The 15,808-nt window shown below is 45.9% G+C and overlaps 1 protein-coding gene across 1 annotated transcript in view; it reads right to left on the bottom strand.

Moving 5' to 3' along the window:
• Positions 1-2,742: 2,742 nt before the first annotated feature.
• The window catches only part of ATP1A1 (ATPase Na+/K+ transporting subunit alpha 1), a 29,035-nt gene continuing 15,969 nt past the window's right edge, over positions 2,743-15,808 (bottom strand). The window contains exons 10-23 of the mRNA XM_079114134.1: positions 15,625-15,734; positions 13,383-13,517; positions 12,752-12,944; positions 11,268-11,443; positions 10,396-10,532; positions 9,466-9,616; positions 8,721-8,889; positions 8,433-8,587; positions 7,936-8,059; positions 6,542-6,687; positions 6,302-6,432; positions 5,916-6,017; positions 3,694-3,785; positions 2,743-3,101 (exon numbers count right to left, since the gene is read on the bottom strand). Of these exons, the coding sequence (XP_078970260.1) occupies positions 3,073-3,101; positions 3,694-3,785; positions 5,916-6,017; positions 6,302-6,432; positions 6,542-6,687; positions 7,936-8,059; positions 8,433-8,587; positions 8,721-8,889; positions 9,466-9,616; positions 10,396-10,532; positions 11,268-11,443; positions 12,752-12,944; positions 13,383-13,517; positions 15,625-15,734 (1,850 nt within the window). The 3' untranslated portion in view covers positions 2,743-3,072. The remainder of the gene's footprint in view (positions 3,102-3,693; positions 3,786-5,915; positions 6,018-6,301; positions 6,433-6,541; positions 6,688-7,935; positions 8,060-8,432; positions 8,588-8,720; positions 8,890-9,465; positions 9,617-10,395; positions 10,533-11,267; positions 11,444-12,751; positions 12,945-13,382; positions 13,518-15,624; positions 15,735-15,808) is intronic.

The following is a 15,808-nucleotide window of genomic DNA, read 5'->3' as shown; positions in this document are numbered from 1 at the left end:
AGCATGGAGGCTAAGTTACACGCCCACCATCATTTAGTAAGCAAGAGGGCGCATACCTGTGTCAAGGCTGCCACGACACATAGCCTGTGCTCCCCAGTGTTTGGGGTTGACTGGGTGGTGGGGGGGTGGTCTCAGCAACTTCCAGGATTTTGGCTTGAGTAACAGAACCAGGGATGGCGCCTCTTCACTGTTCAAAGCACGCTCGTGCTTTCAGGCCCTCACACAGGGTTGTCATTAGGGGTTAAGACTCAAGTGCGCAGACATCCAGGACATTGCTGGGTCATGAGTCAGGGCCTCAGGAGAGAGGACCGGATGAGAGCCAGAAAGGATTATCCCAGGAAGAATATGAAGCAGGGAGAGGGAAGGGTATCATCCGTGAAGAACCCGAAAGGTCGAGGAGGAGGTGGAGGCGGCTGAGAGTGAAGCTGGGCAGAGACGATGACAGAGGACAGTCATTTCAGGACGAATATGATGGATGGTGCAGGTGCTGCAGAGGCCAAGAAAGAACCAAGAAGTCCCATGGGTCAACAACAGGAGGTCAGCTGGACAATTTTGGTGGACTGGTATTGGAGGAGATGAAGAGGTGGAGGGGTGATGGAGGTGAGCAGGTAAAGGGAGGATGTGCTGACTTCCTGGCATCTTGTCTATGAAGGGAGGTAGGTGATAACTAGAAGTAGAGGTGCAGGTCAGGGATGTAAGGGATGGAGGGGAGCCAGTGTCAATGCTGAGCAAGGACCGGTAGGGAGGATAAGGGCTTGTTTGTGGAGTGGCCTAAGGGTTTGCAGTCCAAGGCCTGCCAAGGGCATTGCAAAGGCTTGGGTTCAGAGGCATCCTAGGTAGAGCATAGACAGTTGCTGAGGGTCATCCTCAGGAACCGTTTCTGCTACTGGAAATATTTCTGGATACCACTGACAGGGCTAGCCTGGGAACTTGCATGTGAACAAGTAGAGAAGAGAACCATACTCTCTCAACTTAGAATGCTTGGAAAGTTCCAGACTGTTAGGAGGCCTGGTTTTGTTACCAGCTTTACTCCCAAATTACAGGTTATTTAATCTCCTTTTTCTAGATCAAACATTTGGGCCATAATCTTTTTCAAAGGATTGTCAAATAGAAAAGGGCAGAAATAAGGGATCTGGAGAAAAGGGGTGTGAAGTGGAAATATTGGGGAACAATATTGAGAAAATTACATTATGTCACATGCATGTGTGAATATGTAACAAATCCCATTATTATGAATAATTATAATGCAGCAAAATACACAGGGCAGAAACATCCTGGTGGAAAAGGGGTTAAGGATACAGAGCCTCCCTTTCACCTCTGTACCCTCTCCTAGGTGTTTCCTAGACTAGGCTTCTTAGAGAAGTTGGAGGAGCACTGGCTTGGGGACTCCCTGGGGGCCTCTTCCTGGGACTGTTTCAATCCTTGAATCAGGAAATATCCATGACTTTCATCAGGACAGTGTGTGCTCACTGGTGAACTCTCCAGGGGTGCCAGAGAGCAGACATATGGGGCCTGGGGTGGGGATAAGTCGGAGGCCAGTGCCAGTCTAGGCACACAGAATGGCCTCTCTCCTGCCTACACAGCTGAGTCCCTGCAGTACAAGACGACCTCAAGGAGAACCTAGTTACCACTGGTTTCCAGCCTTCTATTCCTGAGGTCTGTTTCATTATGTTGGTCTGAACCATGGCTCATTAAGGATGACTTGCCTGCAAGTGTAGAGATGTCCCAGATGAAGGGACAACCCTGCCCCTTCCCAGGTCCTGTAGCTAAAGTGGGAGCAGCAGCAGTGGGTAGGGGCCACCCTCATCGCTTCCCTCCCATCAGAGCTGCACAGAAGCCTGAGGAATGAATTAAACTTTTCAGAAGAAAAAAATACGATGATCTTCTGGCAGACCACCACTGTTTGGTGCCACAGGTGAGTACTTCCTGTTATACTTGCTCCTTGCTCAAAGGGGACAACTGGTGATGACATCTACCGGAAGTGCTTGGCAGTTACCAGTCCTCAGAGAGACGAGAGACAGCCTGAGGAACCTTGCAGGACCCCTAAAAGCAGGTGTTTTCAGCTGCAACCCTGAAGCAGCTGAATCCCTTTCATCTTTTTATCAGGGTCTCTAGCACATGACCACTTCCTGCAGTGGTTCAGTTGGTGCCAACTTTGGAAGAGTCAGATGGGGAGAAGCACTTGATGATCACACAGGTCTGACATGGTGCATGAAGATTCCTGCTTCAGACAAACCTGAGCCTGGGGCACTGGAGGCTGTGGTGGTCTTCAGAGAGCCAGTGGGGAAGGCCTGAGGGGCTGTGACCCTCATGAAGGCACATGAAGGCCTGAGCTAGGGCTCATTACACTGCAGGTCTGGAAGTCCCTCAGCTGAAGTTTCCTGTCAACAAGAAACCAGTAGCACAGGCAGCAGGTGGAGTCATAGCGCAGCACCCGAGGCAGTGCCCGGAAAAATGGGTCAGGGAGGCTCACCTACTACAAATAAGCACAAGCAGAGGGTTTCCTCTTAAGCCTGCGTCTCAAACTTGAACATGAACCAGGCACCTGGAGAGCACATTAAGCACACTGCTGATTGGACTCTCTGGGTCTGGGCTGGCCTTCCTAACAAGCCCCCAGGGGAAGCTGCTGGCCTAGGGACCCACAGATGATCTCTCTCTCTCTCTCTCTCACACACACACACACACACACACACACACACACACATACACACACACACGAAGTGACAAGGACACAAGACAAAGTCCATTATAATAGCCATCTTTATTTGTAAAAATCCAGATATAAAATGTATTCTTTCAGTCTTTCCAGGTTTTCCTTTTTTACAAAAACAAAAAGGCACATAAAAACCTTCCCCGATGTCATTCCGTAGATGGATGTTTTTCAGGCAGCCCTCCCCCCACCCCCCGTTATAGCTACATGCTTCATTCCAGGACGTCTGGCTTCCCCCACATGCTTCGGTGCTTTCCTACCAGGGTAGAGTTCCGAGTTCCAAGACTGAAGTACACAGAGAGGGGGTGGGTGATGGATGCAGAGTATGTGGCATGATGCTCCACGGCGTGCAGGACAGGGGACTAGTAGTAGGTTTCCTTCTCCACCCAGCCTGTGAGTGACAGAGAAAAAGATACTAAAGTGAGCCCTTGCTCCAGCATTCTAGAGGAATGAGAATTGACCTGAGGGTAACAGAGGTAGGATGGGATGTTATAACCCCAATTCGACATGGGACCTCAACTGTATGTATATATGCATGTTAGGTATATATTTATTTATTGCAGTATCTGGAATTGAACCCAGGGTGCTTTACCACTAAGCTGCATCCCTAGACCATTTTTATTTTGGGACAGTGTCCCTAAGTTGCTGAGTCTGGCCTTGAATTCATGATTCTCCTGCCTCAGCTGGGATTACAGATGTGTGCTACCATGCCTGGCTAAGTGTATTTATTGAACTCTTGAGAAATACTGTTATCTGGAAAGGTTGTTTGGGCTTCTGACAAGTATTATCTGCATTATACGTGTTTCGCAGTTTCATGATCTATTCTCAAACCCTAAGAAGATTCAGGGGCTGCAGACATGAATGCAGTCAGTTCAGTCTGCTGGTGTAAAGGCCTCAGCAATCAGGATGCAAACTGACCAAAGCCAAGAAAATCACAGGCCAGCCTCCTCCCGCTCCAACCAAAGTTAAAAAGCTGAAATTACCGCCAGGGCGTCGCCGGATGATGAGCTTCCTGACTTCATCATACACGAAGATGAGAAGGGAGTAGGGGAAGGCACAGAACCACCAGGTAGGCCTGGAAGTAGAACCAGGTTCCAGTTACACGCACACAAACCCAATTTGAAGGTAGAGACTCTCACCACCACGATGACCAGGCAACGGTCAGTCAAAGAGCAGTCGCAGGTAACTACTGAGTCATCACAGAACAAACAGAACTCCTCAAGAGCAGATTGCTGCTGCATGTGCCCAGGGCCTAGAGATGCAGAAGCCAGCCTGTGGGCTTCCTAAAGGAAGCCCTGTCCATCTTCAGTTTGGTTTCCATAAGAACTGGTTTACCAGGTAAGTCAAATACATTTTCTGTTGATGATCTGGAGCAACTGGATATCTTCTTTCTTCTTTTTCTAAAGTGCTTAAGCTTAAGCTTTTGAACACATTTGTCTCAAGTCTTGGCATCTGAAGACCTGCCACTGTGGATCAAACTCAGTTTATTCATCCCCTAAATTTGGTCCCTGACAATGGAATTTGAGATAGCCAGTTGTGTGTTCTGAGTCCTATTCCTGGGGATCAAGAAAAGCTGAGCCTTAACAGATGACAAAGGCCTTCAAGGGCCCTGGAGGCTGCTACCACATGGTCCCCAGCCTGGAGACAGGTTCCAGGCAGCCTCCGGTTGCTCTCTTGAGCTCCCATGTGAGGAAGGCTGGCTCTGGCAGAGCCCTGGCCGTCACCTCCTCTTCCTGTGTGTCCTCCACAGCAGGGAAAAGGTGACCACACTTGACTCAACTACCAGAGGAACCAAACCATTTTCCACAACTGGACAGAGCCTGTCAGGAACAAGTTCTCTATGGGGTCACAAAGGATTGAAGGGCCTAGAAAATGTCCTGAGGCATGGCTATCTTTTAGTGTGATTTTCCATTTCATTCTTTTAGAAAGCTCGGTGACCTTTCCTGGCCTCCTCCTGATAAAACATTGGCCCAAGCTGATAGAATTCAACTTAGTCAAGTCTTGCCTCTCTGTGCGCCAACTCTATTCAGGGCACTGGGGAAGCAAAGACAAAACAGACACGGCAGGTAATGCCTTCATGATTATGCCAAAGAAAGGGGTATACTGTCCAGGACCAAGAGGGCAATCAGCCCTGAAGGACTATCATGATTGATGGGGTGAGAGGGAACAGAAGGGAGCAATCTTATCAAACACAGGTGGAACAGAGGGGAATATTGAACTCACCCCCCACAGGCTTATACAGGTACAAGATAAGGCTAAAGAACAGGTTGGGATGGCAAGACATTCCCTGGATGCCTGTCTCACCTTGCACCATAGACGGGTGCCTCCTGCACACACGCAACAGGCAACAAATGAGCCCAATGGGTTTTGATTAGTATAAGGATGAGATCGGTGAATGGTAGTGCTGGCAATAGGCTGGCTGAGAGATGGTCCGGATGAGTCTGAGCAAAGATGGGGTAAGTGGGAATTCCTAGGAGACTGATGCTTTCAATCAAAGGCTTTCTCAAAGGTTCATCATTCTATGGCTTAACATATTTTAATCAAGTTGTAGCTGCTTAACCTTGACCAACACAGTTACCAAACACACTCAATGTTTCAAACAGCTACCGGAGTTGAAGGTCAACTCTGAGTGTGAAAATTTAAGTTTAAACAGAAGTGCAAAATCATTCAATGTGTTGTAAGGCCGCCTGATTCTGACCGAAGACTTTTGGAGTCAGACTGATTGCTCTAATCAGATCTACTATGACAGATCAAAAACTTAAAAGGGGCCTCAGATCTGCTCTTCAACCATCTTCCTTTGGGAGCGGAGACCCAGAAAGGAGGAGGGCGTGTGAGGGATGACACAGCAACTAGGGTAAGCAAATCAGGATTTGAGCCTGGGTCCCCAAACTCCAGGACAGCTCTGGGTGGTCTTTAAAGACAGCTGGACTAGAGCTGTGCAGGACCTGAGAGCCTAACAGTTAGCTACTGAGCAACTGCAAGGAACCAGAGCCTGTCTATTCTCACTTCGTGCCAAATCCTAAGCACCAGCTGCAGTCATACATGTCGAGATTAGCTAACCTAATGTACTGCTCAGTCAAGCTTTCCTAACTTTTCAATCCATAGGAATTCTCATACACACCATCTGAAGTCTGAGAAGAATAGGTACTATGCACATCACTCATGCTACTTCCACACTTTTAGGAATGTGAGAGGCTCAACTTACTTGAGGGGATACATCCTAAGGGCGACACCCATTCCAGGGCAGTAGGAAAGGAAAGCAGCCAGGGCTGTCTCTTCAAAGAGGCCAAATATTAAGATCTTGTTCCTAAATTCAAGGGGAGAAAACAAAAGCTTGAAAGAGGGGAACAAAGAGGTTAATCTTCTAATGCCATACATTAAGTGGTCTTTATACGTGTTAGCTGTAATTAGCACTGAGAGGTCAGATGAAAACAACTAGAAAATTCCATTTTGCTTCCTAAATTTGCTCCAAAGGCTAGAGGTTCCAGAAATTTGGCCACGTGTGCCAGATGCTGGACTTTTTGCTGAGGGCTGAAAAATCACCAGAGCCCTTCTCTGAGCCGACCCCTTGATGTGCCCTTTATCACTCACTTCATCCCCTGCTGGAACACGGAATTCCTCCTAGTCTTACAGATGACCAAGTCAGCCCACTGCACCACCACAATACTGACGAAGAAGGCTGTGTGGCAAGTGAACTCCACTATCTTCCTCTGCTCGTATGTCTGAAATGCAAAGGGCAGAAGTGTAAGCCTTGGCACTTCATCAGCATGGCTGGTGGTGGTGTGGGCTTGAGGAGCGACGACGCTGGTCAGGTAAGAGGCCCTCACTCACCCACTGTTGCCCGTAGCTGTCTTCCACATCATTGATCCAGCGGTCATCCCAGTCCACTCGGATGCCCAGCAGGTGAATTGGGAGGAAGCCATTCTCAGCCAGAATCACAAAGTAAGTAAAGAAGCCCCCCAGGGCCTGGATCATACCTAAGGAGTTGGGAAAACCACCTTTAGGCCAGAAGCTCATCTCCACAACCTTCATTAATCATGGTGGCTGCCTGAGGGAGCACACAGGGAGGTCCTTGTTGCTGGCTGATGAAGGCTTAGGAGAGAGATGCCTCGTCACTTGTGGGCTAGGAGTGATGGACTTGAGGACTCCAGGGTGCATGGAGCTGCAGCCCTCTCTGCTTTATGAGTCTCTTTTTAGAGTTTAAAAGAGTTATGGATGGTCCTTGCTCTTAAACCAGCTACTTCCCTTACTTGATCATCATCTTGTATCAGGGCATAACTCCAAGGGGAAATTGACTTCCCCCTTTTTAATCAGAAAATCAGTGACTTCTTTTCCACCTCAAGACTTTTACACATTGTTGTTTTGCCTGCCACTGTAGTACCTTCTGACACAACTCTTACCTTCACAGTGTCAGGACCCTTCTTCCTGTCCTGTCCAATTCAACCACCACACCCCAAGTTCTTCAGGACAGGATTCATGCTATGCATCCAGAGGCCTGGCCATCTGTCTCTCAAATTTAAGTCGTCCTGGAGGTTGGCATGGGCTATCAGCCAATTACACTACTGCCAGCAGCTGTCTAATGAGATTCTGTCATAATTTGCATAAAGTGCTAATCTGTTCTACTTCACCTTAGTTTTCACAGCAAGGTAACCCATTAATCTAGAATAAGATGCTCATGGTATCTTCACCAGGTTTCCTTGAAGGAAACCAAACAAAGGATTTAAAAATGAAAGGCAACTAACTGCACACTACCTCTAGACTACCTGTCAGTTGGTTACACTCAACTGGTGGTGTCTACTGGCCACACTGTTAAACCCGTAAATTTCTAAAGTGCTTAACCCTCCATCCAAATTAGTGACAGTTAAGTGTGCATCCATCCCCAGGGAAGGCTATCTTTGAGTTCATGATACACATAGTTCCTTAGCATATAGCCTGGTGTTCTGCAGGGCTCAGAACGGAGGAAGGACATCCTCTGTTCTCAGGCAGAGTCAAGCTAAATTATAGGGTGCTCAGACTAAAGAACCAGAGTTTCCATAAAAGTCACTGGGCAGACAGCCAGAGATTTCTCTTCACATAGAAGAAAATGTTTAAAAACTCCAGTCTAAACCCTAAATTATGTGGCTCAACCTGGATTTAAAATCTCAGAAATCCACCTTGATCTGAGGCAGACAGACCACTACAGATCCTTTCCATGTGTCAGCTTCCCGCTCAGTGTTGTGGCTCACCAATCTGTCCGTAGGCCATGCTGATCAGCCGCTCATTCACAAGTTTGTCGGTTTTGGGGTTTCTGGGCTGTCTCTTCATGATGTCACTCTCAGCTTGCTCATATGCCAAGGAGATAGCAGGAACCTGCAGGAGGTGAGAAAGGACTTACAGTTACCAAAAACAGGGAAGATGGTTTTATGAGATCTTGTTATAAAAATTCTTACTTTCCCTTTTTAAAAATCTTTTTTTGAATCCCATGAAATAATATTATAGAATACCTCTTTTTAAAAAAGGGCAAAACCATACAGAAGGGAAGATTCCTATCTGATAAGTGTGACTGAAGAATTCTTGTGCTGATTTTTTGATGCTGAGGTTGGGACACAACCTGGCTCATGCCCCTAAGAACTCTTTCACTAACACCAGCCTTGTGGGTCCCAGGAACAAGGAATGAATACTACTTCTGGTGTTGGAGGAGCTATTACTACTACCCCGATGTGTTGTCGTGACATTCACTTACCATGTCAGTGCCCAAGTCAATGCAGAGGATGGTGACGGTCCCCAGTGGGAGTGGAATGTTTGCAATAATAAATATCAGGAAGGGGGTGATCTCCGGAATGTTACTGGTTAGGGTATAAGCAATGGATTTCTTCAAGTTGTCAAAGATCAGACGACCTAGGAAAGCAAGACTTTTTTACTGTATGTGTAAAGAGGCAGGAAGACTAGAAACTGAACATATCCACTAAGGGCAGAAACGGATGTCAATCGGAGAATCTGGTTCATGAACATCCTTAAGTATGACACTCACCTTCTTCTACTCCAGTCACAATTGAGGCAAAGTTGTCATCCAAAAGAATCATGTCAGCAGCTTGCTTAGACACATCTGAGCCGGCGATCCCCATAGCAACCCCAATGTCTGCTTTCTTCAGAGCTGGAGAGTCATTAACACCATCCCCAGTGACAGCCACAATAGCACCCTACCCAGAACAAGAAGGGAGATGGGTTAATAAAACTCACCTCTTCCAGGGATGGAAAGAAAGGTGATGCATGCCTCCACTCAGCACTTACTGTCACTGCTCCCCTCCTCACCGAGACTGGACAGACCAGTCCAGAAGTGACCACAAACTATTGTCCCCATATTAACTAGGGTTACTCAGGAATGGCTTTGGTGAATGGAACTCTTGGAAGTCTCATTCCTATAGGGACATATACCCTCTAGACTTTTCCAGGTTGGAAACCAGAGCCTCCTAGCCATCCCCGTGTATACTTAGACTAGTTTCTAAGACTTCATACTCCTTATGTAGATGACTCCAGAGATCAGGTTCTCAGCCATAGTGGGGAGCTCTACTGCTACACTGGCAAGTACTTCTGTCACCACTTAACAGTTAATTCCGCTCCCCCAACAACCCTTATGTGGGAGCTGCTGACAGGCAGGAATACACTGAGTCTGGTGAAGCTCGCAGGCTCCCACCACCATTGCTTGGCTATCACTGGAACTCTACTCACTGAGTCCAACAAAGCCTGATGCAGCCCCACCTTTGCAGCCCACTGACCTGTCTCTGGCAGCCTTCCACAATGATAAGCTTCTGCTGAGGGGAAGTCCGGGCAAACACAATCTCGGTGTGGTACTTCAAAATGTCATCCAGCTGCTCAGCAGTCATGTCCTTCAAATCACTGCCATGCACTACACAGGCCTTGGCATCTCTAGAATCAGAACCAAAAAGAAATAAAAATGGTTACCCATCACTTCACCAGCATGCTGCCTATCACTTCCAGAGGGGATGTGTTAAACTATGCGGAATACTTTATGCACAGAACAAAGACAGAAGGAACTTTCCTCATGATCTATGAGCATTTCTTACGCAGTACTTTACAGGCTACAGGGCATTTTCATATATATTATCACATTCAAGGCTCACAAGCACCAATGCGGAGGCCTGTCTACCATATTTCTTTCCCCATCTCCCCATTCCCTTTTACAATAAAGTAACACGGCCAAGTTTTAGAAAGTGGAAGAGCTGATGAAAGACCAAATCTTACTCTAACTCCCAAATTCAGTGAGGACTCCTTAAACCTTACTAAAACAAAACATATTTGTCTCCATTATCTATTTTACTTTCTTACCAACTATTTCTCCCTTTTTGGCCTTAATTACTCAGGCGATTGGCCCTTTCTCATTTTATTGTGTTGGTATGGATCTGGAAATTGACAAGGTACCAGATTTGAGACAGTACTGCTCTGTCGTTAAGTGAATGAAATTGGGACTATAGAGATTTACTGTATGACTACCAGTTTTGAGGTGCTATGAACCTTCCTAAGCTTTAGCTTTCCAATGGGAATCATACCTATCTCAATGTCACTAAAAACAGCACTCAGAACAGGAAGCAGTACCTCACTGTTGGCTATTGTGATGAGCTCTCTGGCAGTGCAGGAGGGTTTCCAACCAGGGCCAGCCCATTACAGAACCAGGCTTCCCACCTTACCTGGGGTTCACCTGGTTCACTGGGATGTTGAGGCGGGCAGCGATGTCTTCCACAGTCTCATTACCTTCAGAGATGATGCCCACACCTTTGGCAATGGCTTTGGCTGTGATTGGATGGTCACCTGTGACCATGATGACCTGTGATAAGAGACGGGATAATTTACTGAATGCAGCTGCCAAGCAAATGACCTTAAAAAAGTCTTACATGTAGGTAGACAAGGGGAAATTAGGCTAATTCAGTCTGGAATACCAAAAGGAAAAGAATGCAAACATGGAGCTGATAAACATCAACTTGCTGAAACACAGTATTCACAGAAACAAAAAGCCAATGCCCAGATTTTATCTTGGTACATGATCACATCACAATGCACACACAGTATCTATATTTCCTTTTATACAGTCACATAAAAATATCAAACTTACCTAACCCAGCAAGAAAAAGACAAAAATCAGATGCTGGTAGGACTGTAAAGGTACTATATATTGCTAGTTGGCTTCCAGGAACTTGCCCAATTTTGAAGGAGAACAACTTGTAACGAGGATTCAAAACTGTTGTTATTATGAGGTGATAATGCTTAGACTATTGATGTAGAGTAATTCAAATATTTCCAAATTTAAAGCTCCACATCTTTTGTTTTTTACTTAGCTTATATTTATTTTATTTAAAAGCAGGTCCGCCTTTTAATCTTTCATCTGCGTTTACACCAACTTTTTATAATATGTGACCTTTCTGGTTCCAACTAAAGCTTTGGAGGTGGGAAATTAATAGTACAGGTGGGAGAAGCAGCTGACTGCCTGCACCAGAGGTGACATTCACAAGGTGGGCATCCTGAAGTCCCAACAGATGAGGCCAAGGAAGTGGCTGGGCACTACCTTAATTCCAGCACTTCGACATTTGCCCACAGCATCAGGAACAGCAGCCCGTGGAGGGTCAATCATGGAGATGAGCCCAACAAAGCAGAGATTATCCACAGGGAAATTCACTTCATCAGTGTCAAACTGGAAGCCTTCGGGAAACTGTTCATCTGGCAGGAGGAGGTGGCAGAAACCTGCGAGGAAGGTCGGGACCCCATGAGGACTTGCAGTACTGTACGAAGGACAACTACAGCCTGTTGTCCACCAGGCCAATCTCCTGCTACGTGTTTAGTTTGGAATGCTTCTTATAACTCAAGTTTTATAACAGAGTAATGATTTTACTTGACATTAGGAATAAGACAGAAATGTTGAAAAAAGAAACACCACCCAAAAGACAGAACCCATTACCAAGCATTATCTGAAATAGCATCTGTTTAATGTGGAATAGACTGAATTGCTAACACTAATTTTGAGCACCAGCCTATCTGAGTTCTAGACCTGCCACCCCACCAATAGTAAAATGTTTAGATTTGGTAAACCATTTAATTATCTGTCTCAGCTGCTTCCTGTGGGAGTCACATCTCTGCTCACTTGTTCACTTATCCAAAATATTATTACTGAGCACGAAAGTGGGGACTCATGCTAGCTACTTAGAGATTAAATGCAGATCAGACATGTTCTGCCAAGGGGTTTACTGCTAATATTGTCATTACTTCAACAACCAAGATGTCCAAGACCTTCCTTTGAATACCATAAGAAGGTCACAATGGTCTTTCAAGGGGTATAAAAGGTGGCACGTGGACACAAGACAGAGAGGCTGCTGCTACTTTGGGGTGAGGAAGGAGGGGAAGCACAATGACTTCAGAGAAGACCGTGATCTTTGGATTGGACAGCAGGAAGGCGTATGCACCAGAGAATGAGACCAGCTAATCAGTTCTAAGTTAGCCATGCTCAGGAGAATGGGAAGAATCACATAATGAACTTCCAAGCCCCAGCAGCTGTCAGGGTAGAAAGCACAGGGAGTGGCCTCGCCTGAATGGTCACTGCTAGTCCAGTTTACGAGCGGGTGCACCAGCTCCCCTGGAGCTGCACAACTGTCCTACAGCAGTCAGGAAAGGCTTCACCCTAGGTGCACTAAGAATTAATTAATTTTAATTTAATTAAACTTGCAGACCATGGCCATAGCAACAAGGGTTAGATAATAAAGTTTCCTCCTCTATCTTTAGTAGAACTGACCAGCATGAGCCCACAGGTCTAAGTACAAGTCAGAAGCAAACCATCAGGCCTCCTCTTCCCACAGCCCAATACACTGATCCTTTCTCCAGCACTTACTGTTTTCAAAGCAAGAGGGAGCAAATCAAGAAGTAGGACTGCCCCAGAATGACTTGAAGGAAGGTCAACAGAACACCAAGGCTGAGGTGAATATGATCATCTGTGACTGTCTGAGACTAGAGCACTGGACAGAGTCCTGCCTGGGCGCTTCGGGCAGCCTAGCTGCTTACCTAGCACACGCTCCCCGAGGCCTCCTAGCTCCAGGTAGGCATTCTGAAAGGCGTCTTTCAGCTCCTCGTCCAGGGGTTGCTCCTTGCCATGGAGAAGGATAGAGCTGCAGCGGTCCAGGATCCTTTCTGGAGCGCCCTTCATCACCAAAAGGTGTCGGGGCTCACCGGTGTTGAGGTTCTTGTGAATGGACAACTGTGAAGGAACATTCAGATGGAAACATGGGTGCTGTGTGGGGCCATCCATGAGGAAAACAGGCTTCACTCACAACTTAGTATCTGTTAGAAAATGAACCAAGACCTCCTTTCTGTACTCTGAAGTACATGCATTGTGACATACTTTGAATGCTATAGAAAAACTAACACTATAGGTGTATTCACAAGTTTATACGTGAATAAGTGCAACTTTGTGTGTGTATGTTAATAAAATTTACCTGAAGGAAATCTGGAAACAAGGGGACTGGCACAGGCACTCAGATCCCTCCCTACACCACCAACCCACAAACATGTATTTTGCAAGAGATGTTATTTATCCTACTGATACTCAATAAATGTCTTCTTCTGGCTTATGTTCCTCCCTTGCTTTCTCCCCAGCCTGCCCTTGCCCACTGCACGCCCCCCTGGATCTCCAGACCTGGTACTTGTTGGTGGAGTTGAAGGGTATCTCGACAATTTTGGCGTATCTCTCTCTCATCTCCTTCACAGAGCCGCAGCAGAGCTCGATGCATTTTAAGAGTGCCGACTCAGAGGCGTCTCCTGCAACTGCCCGCTGCCAACAGAAACATCACTAATTAACCCCCAAAGCCTTGCTTCACTGAGCCATCACTGGAAAACAGGAAAGAGAATTGTGGGCATATTCTAATCCTGTCAGATAAGACCAGACATGTGAGGAGGAAGCAGCATCACTGGAAGTGACAGGAACCCAGACTCCTGGGTTCCCAGCCTGCAGAGTCCAACTCCATCCTCCCTCCCCACCCCATACCAGCTCTGGCACCAGGCTGTGTGAAGGTGTCACCTACCCTGAAGAAGCAAAACACCCTCCCAACCTGCTTCACCTATTTTTATCTTCCCCTGGCCTGCTGAAAAGTCACAAAGCCAATGCTATTTCCTAACTACATATTTCTGGTTATGAATCTGAAAATACCAAATAAGAAAGTAAACATTTGTAGCATCCCTCATTGCCCTAGAACTTTTAAAAAATGGAATGGGAGGGAGGGAGTAGTCTCAGAACTGGGAACAAACTGCTAAGGGCACAGCAAAGGAATTCATATTCTAAACATAATTTGATTGTGCAAAATTACCTGGGCCTGAAGGTTGTAAACTGCAGGCTGTCGTCGGCAATGTAATCAGCCAGCACTTTTGTTATAGTCTCCACTTCAGGAGACTCACAACTTAAGTTTGTGTGATACGCTTACTGGTGAAACACTTGTATTGTGTCTTACTAACAATACTACTAGTTAGCTGTAAATAACTTTTATACAGGTAAGCATTTTAGAACTCTGATCTTTAAGGCTGCACATGCAGATGAACAAATTAATGCTTACCAATACAGTAGCCCTGCAGAAGGAAGGTGGATGGGTTTGGTAAGAAACAAAATAAGTGGGGTCATTCAGAAAAGTCAGTTATTAAGCAGAGTGAAGCCACTGCCCCTCTTCTACAAGATTATGGTAATAATATCACTAACATGAACCAATTCTGCAAATGCTTAGAATATATCTCCTCTTATCTTTCTGGGGTTTTTAAATCAGGAAAGATTTGCTACTTGTGAGTTTTGATGCTGAAGTCTTGAAAATTTCTACTTTGAGATAAGGAAAAACATGAAGTAGGTATCTCTGGTTAGGCACAAAATAAACATCATCCATAAACCAGCATCAATTCAATGCCAAAAAACCTCTTTTATTTATTTATTTTTTTGGTTTGTTTTAGAACCAGGAATTAAACCCAGGGGTACTTTGTCACTGAACCAAATACCCAGCCCTTTTTATTTTTTTAAATTTGAGACAGGTCTTGCTAAGTTGCTGAGAGTGGATTTGAACTTGCAATCCTCCTGCCTCAGCCTCCCGAGCTGCTGGGATTACAGGTATACACACCTGGCAGGAAAATATCTTTTAAAGAATAAGCAAGCACTATCTTCACAATAGAAGTCAGCTCAGTTACAGCTCGGCCATAGTTGTTTTGGCAACTCTGTTCATATGGAGAACTAGCACAGTGGACAGAGGGGCCCAGGGAGCCTTGCATGGCATGCTGAACTCAAAGACTCTATGCAACTCATGGTTCTTCTGACCCTGTGTCTTTGCTTGGGCAACACAATAAAATCTCAGTCATTCCACACTGCATGAGAATTCCATGAGCTTATTTTTGCATCATTAGTTAACAAGCTAAGAACAAATAAGATAAGAGAAATAGCTGAGCTATTTTAAGAAAATAAATGGCTTAAGGGATTTACTGGAATCTAGTGTATCCTAATATGAAAATACGATTATCCAGTCACTAAAGTAGCCCTCGCTGTCTTCTAGGTTAGGTGATATCATATGAAGTCAAGAAGAGTAAAACTGGATTATTACATCTTCACCAAGAAAGACTCTCTCCCACGTCCCCTTCATCCCATTTGGGTCAGATTTTTACTACATTTCCCCTTTTTTCCAAACAACATGGATCCTGGTGCATTAAAATCCTTCAGACCTGTAGGCAACACAATCTGGGCTATACACAGTGAAGCCTCATACAGACAGCTCAAGCCCTCTACAGTGAAGTGACTGTGCACACACAAAGGTAGTATGCCATTTAACAGGACTGCTCTGAGGGTGGTTCCTATGTGGTGTCCACAGCACCACACCAAAGCAACTGCAAGGCCAACCCGAACCTCCAGAGCATACCTTAAGAATAGGTAGGTTTTCCTGGTTAGCCTGAAACACTGCCCTGTTACAAAGACCTGCGATTCTGGACAGAGCAAGCCAGGTGGCAGAAGTCTTGTCAAAGGAGACACCTGACAGAGGCAAGAAAACACATGGGAAAATGACACATTAACTTTGAATGCTACATTCTCAGTGTCCCAGTAAA

This window comes from Sciurus vulgaris (genome assembly GCF_902686455.1).
Source record: "Sciurus vulgaris genome assembly, chromosome: 1".
NCBI lineage: Eukaryota > Metazoa > Chordata > Mammalia > Rodentia > Sciuridae > Sciurus > Sciurus vulgaris.
This window is presented reverse-complemented; position numbering and strand designations above follow the sequence as displayed.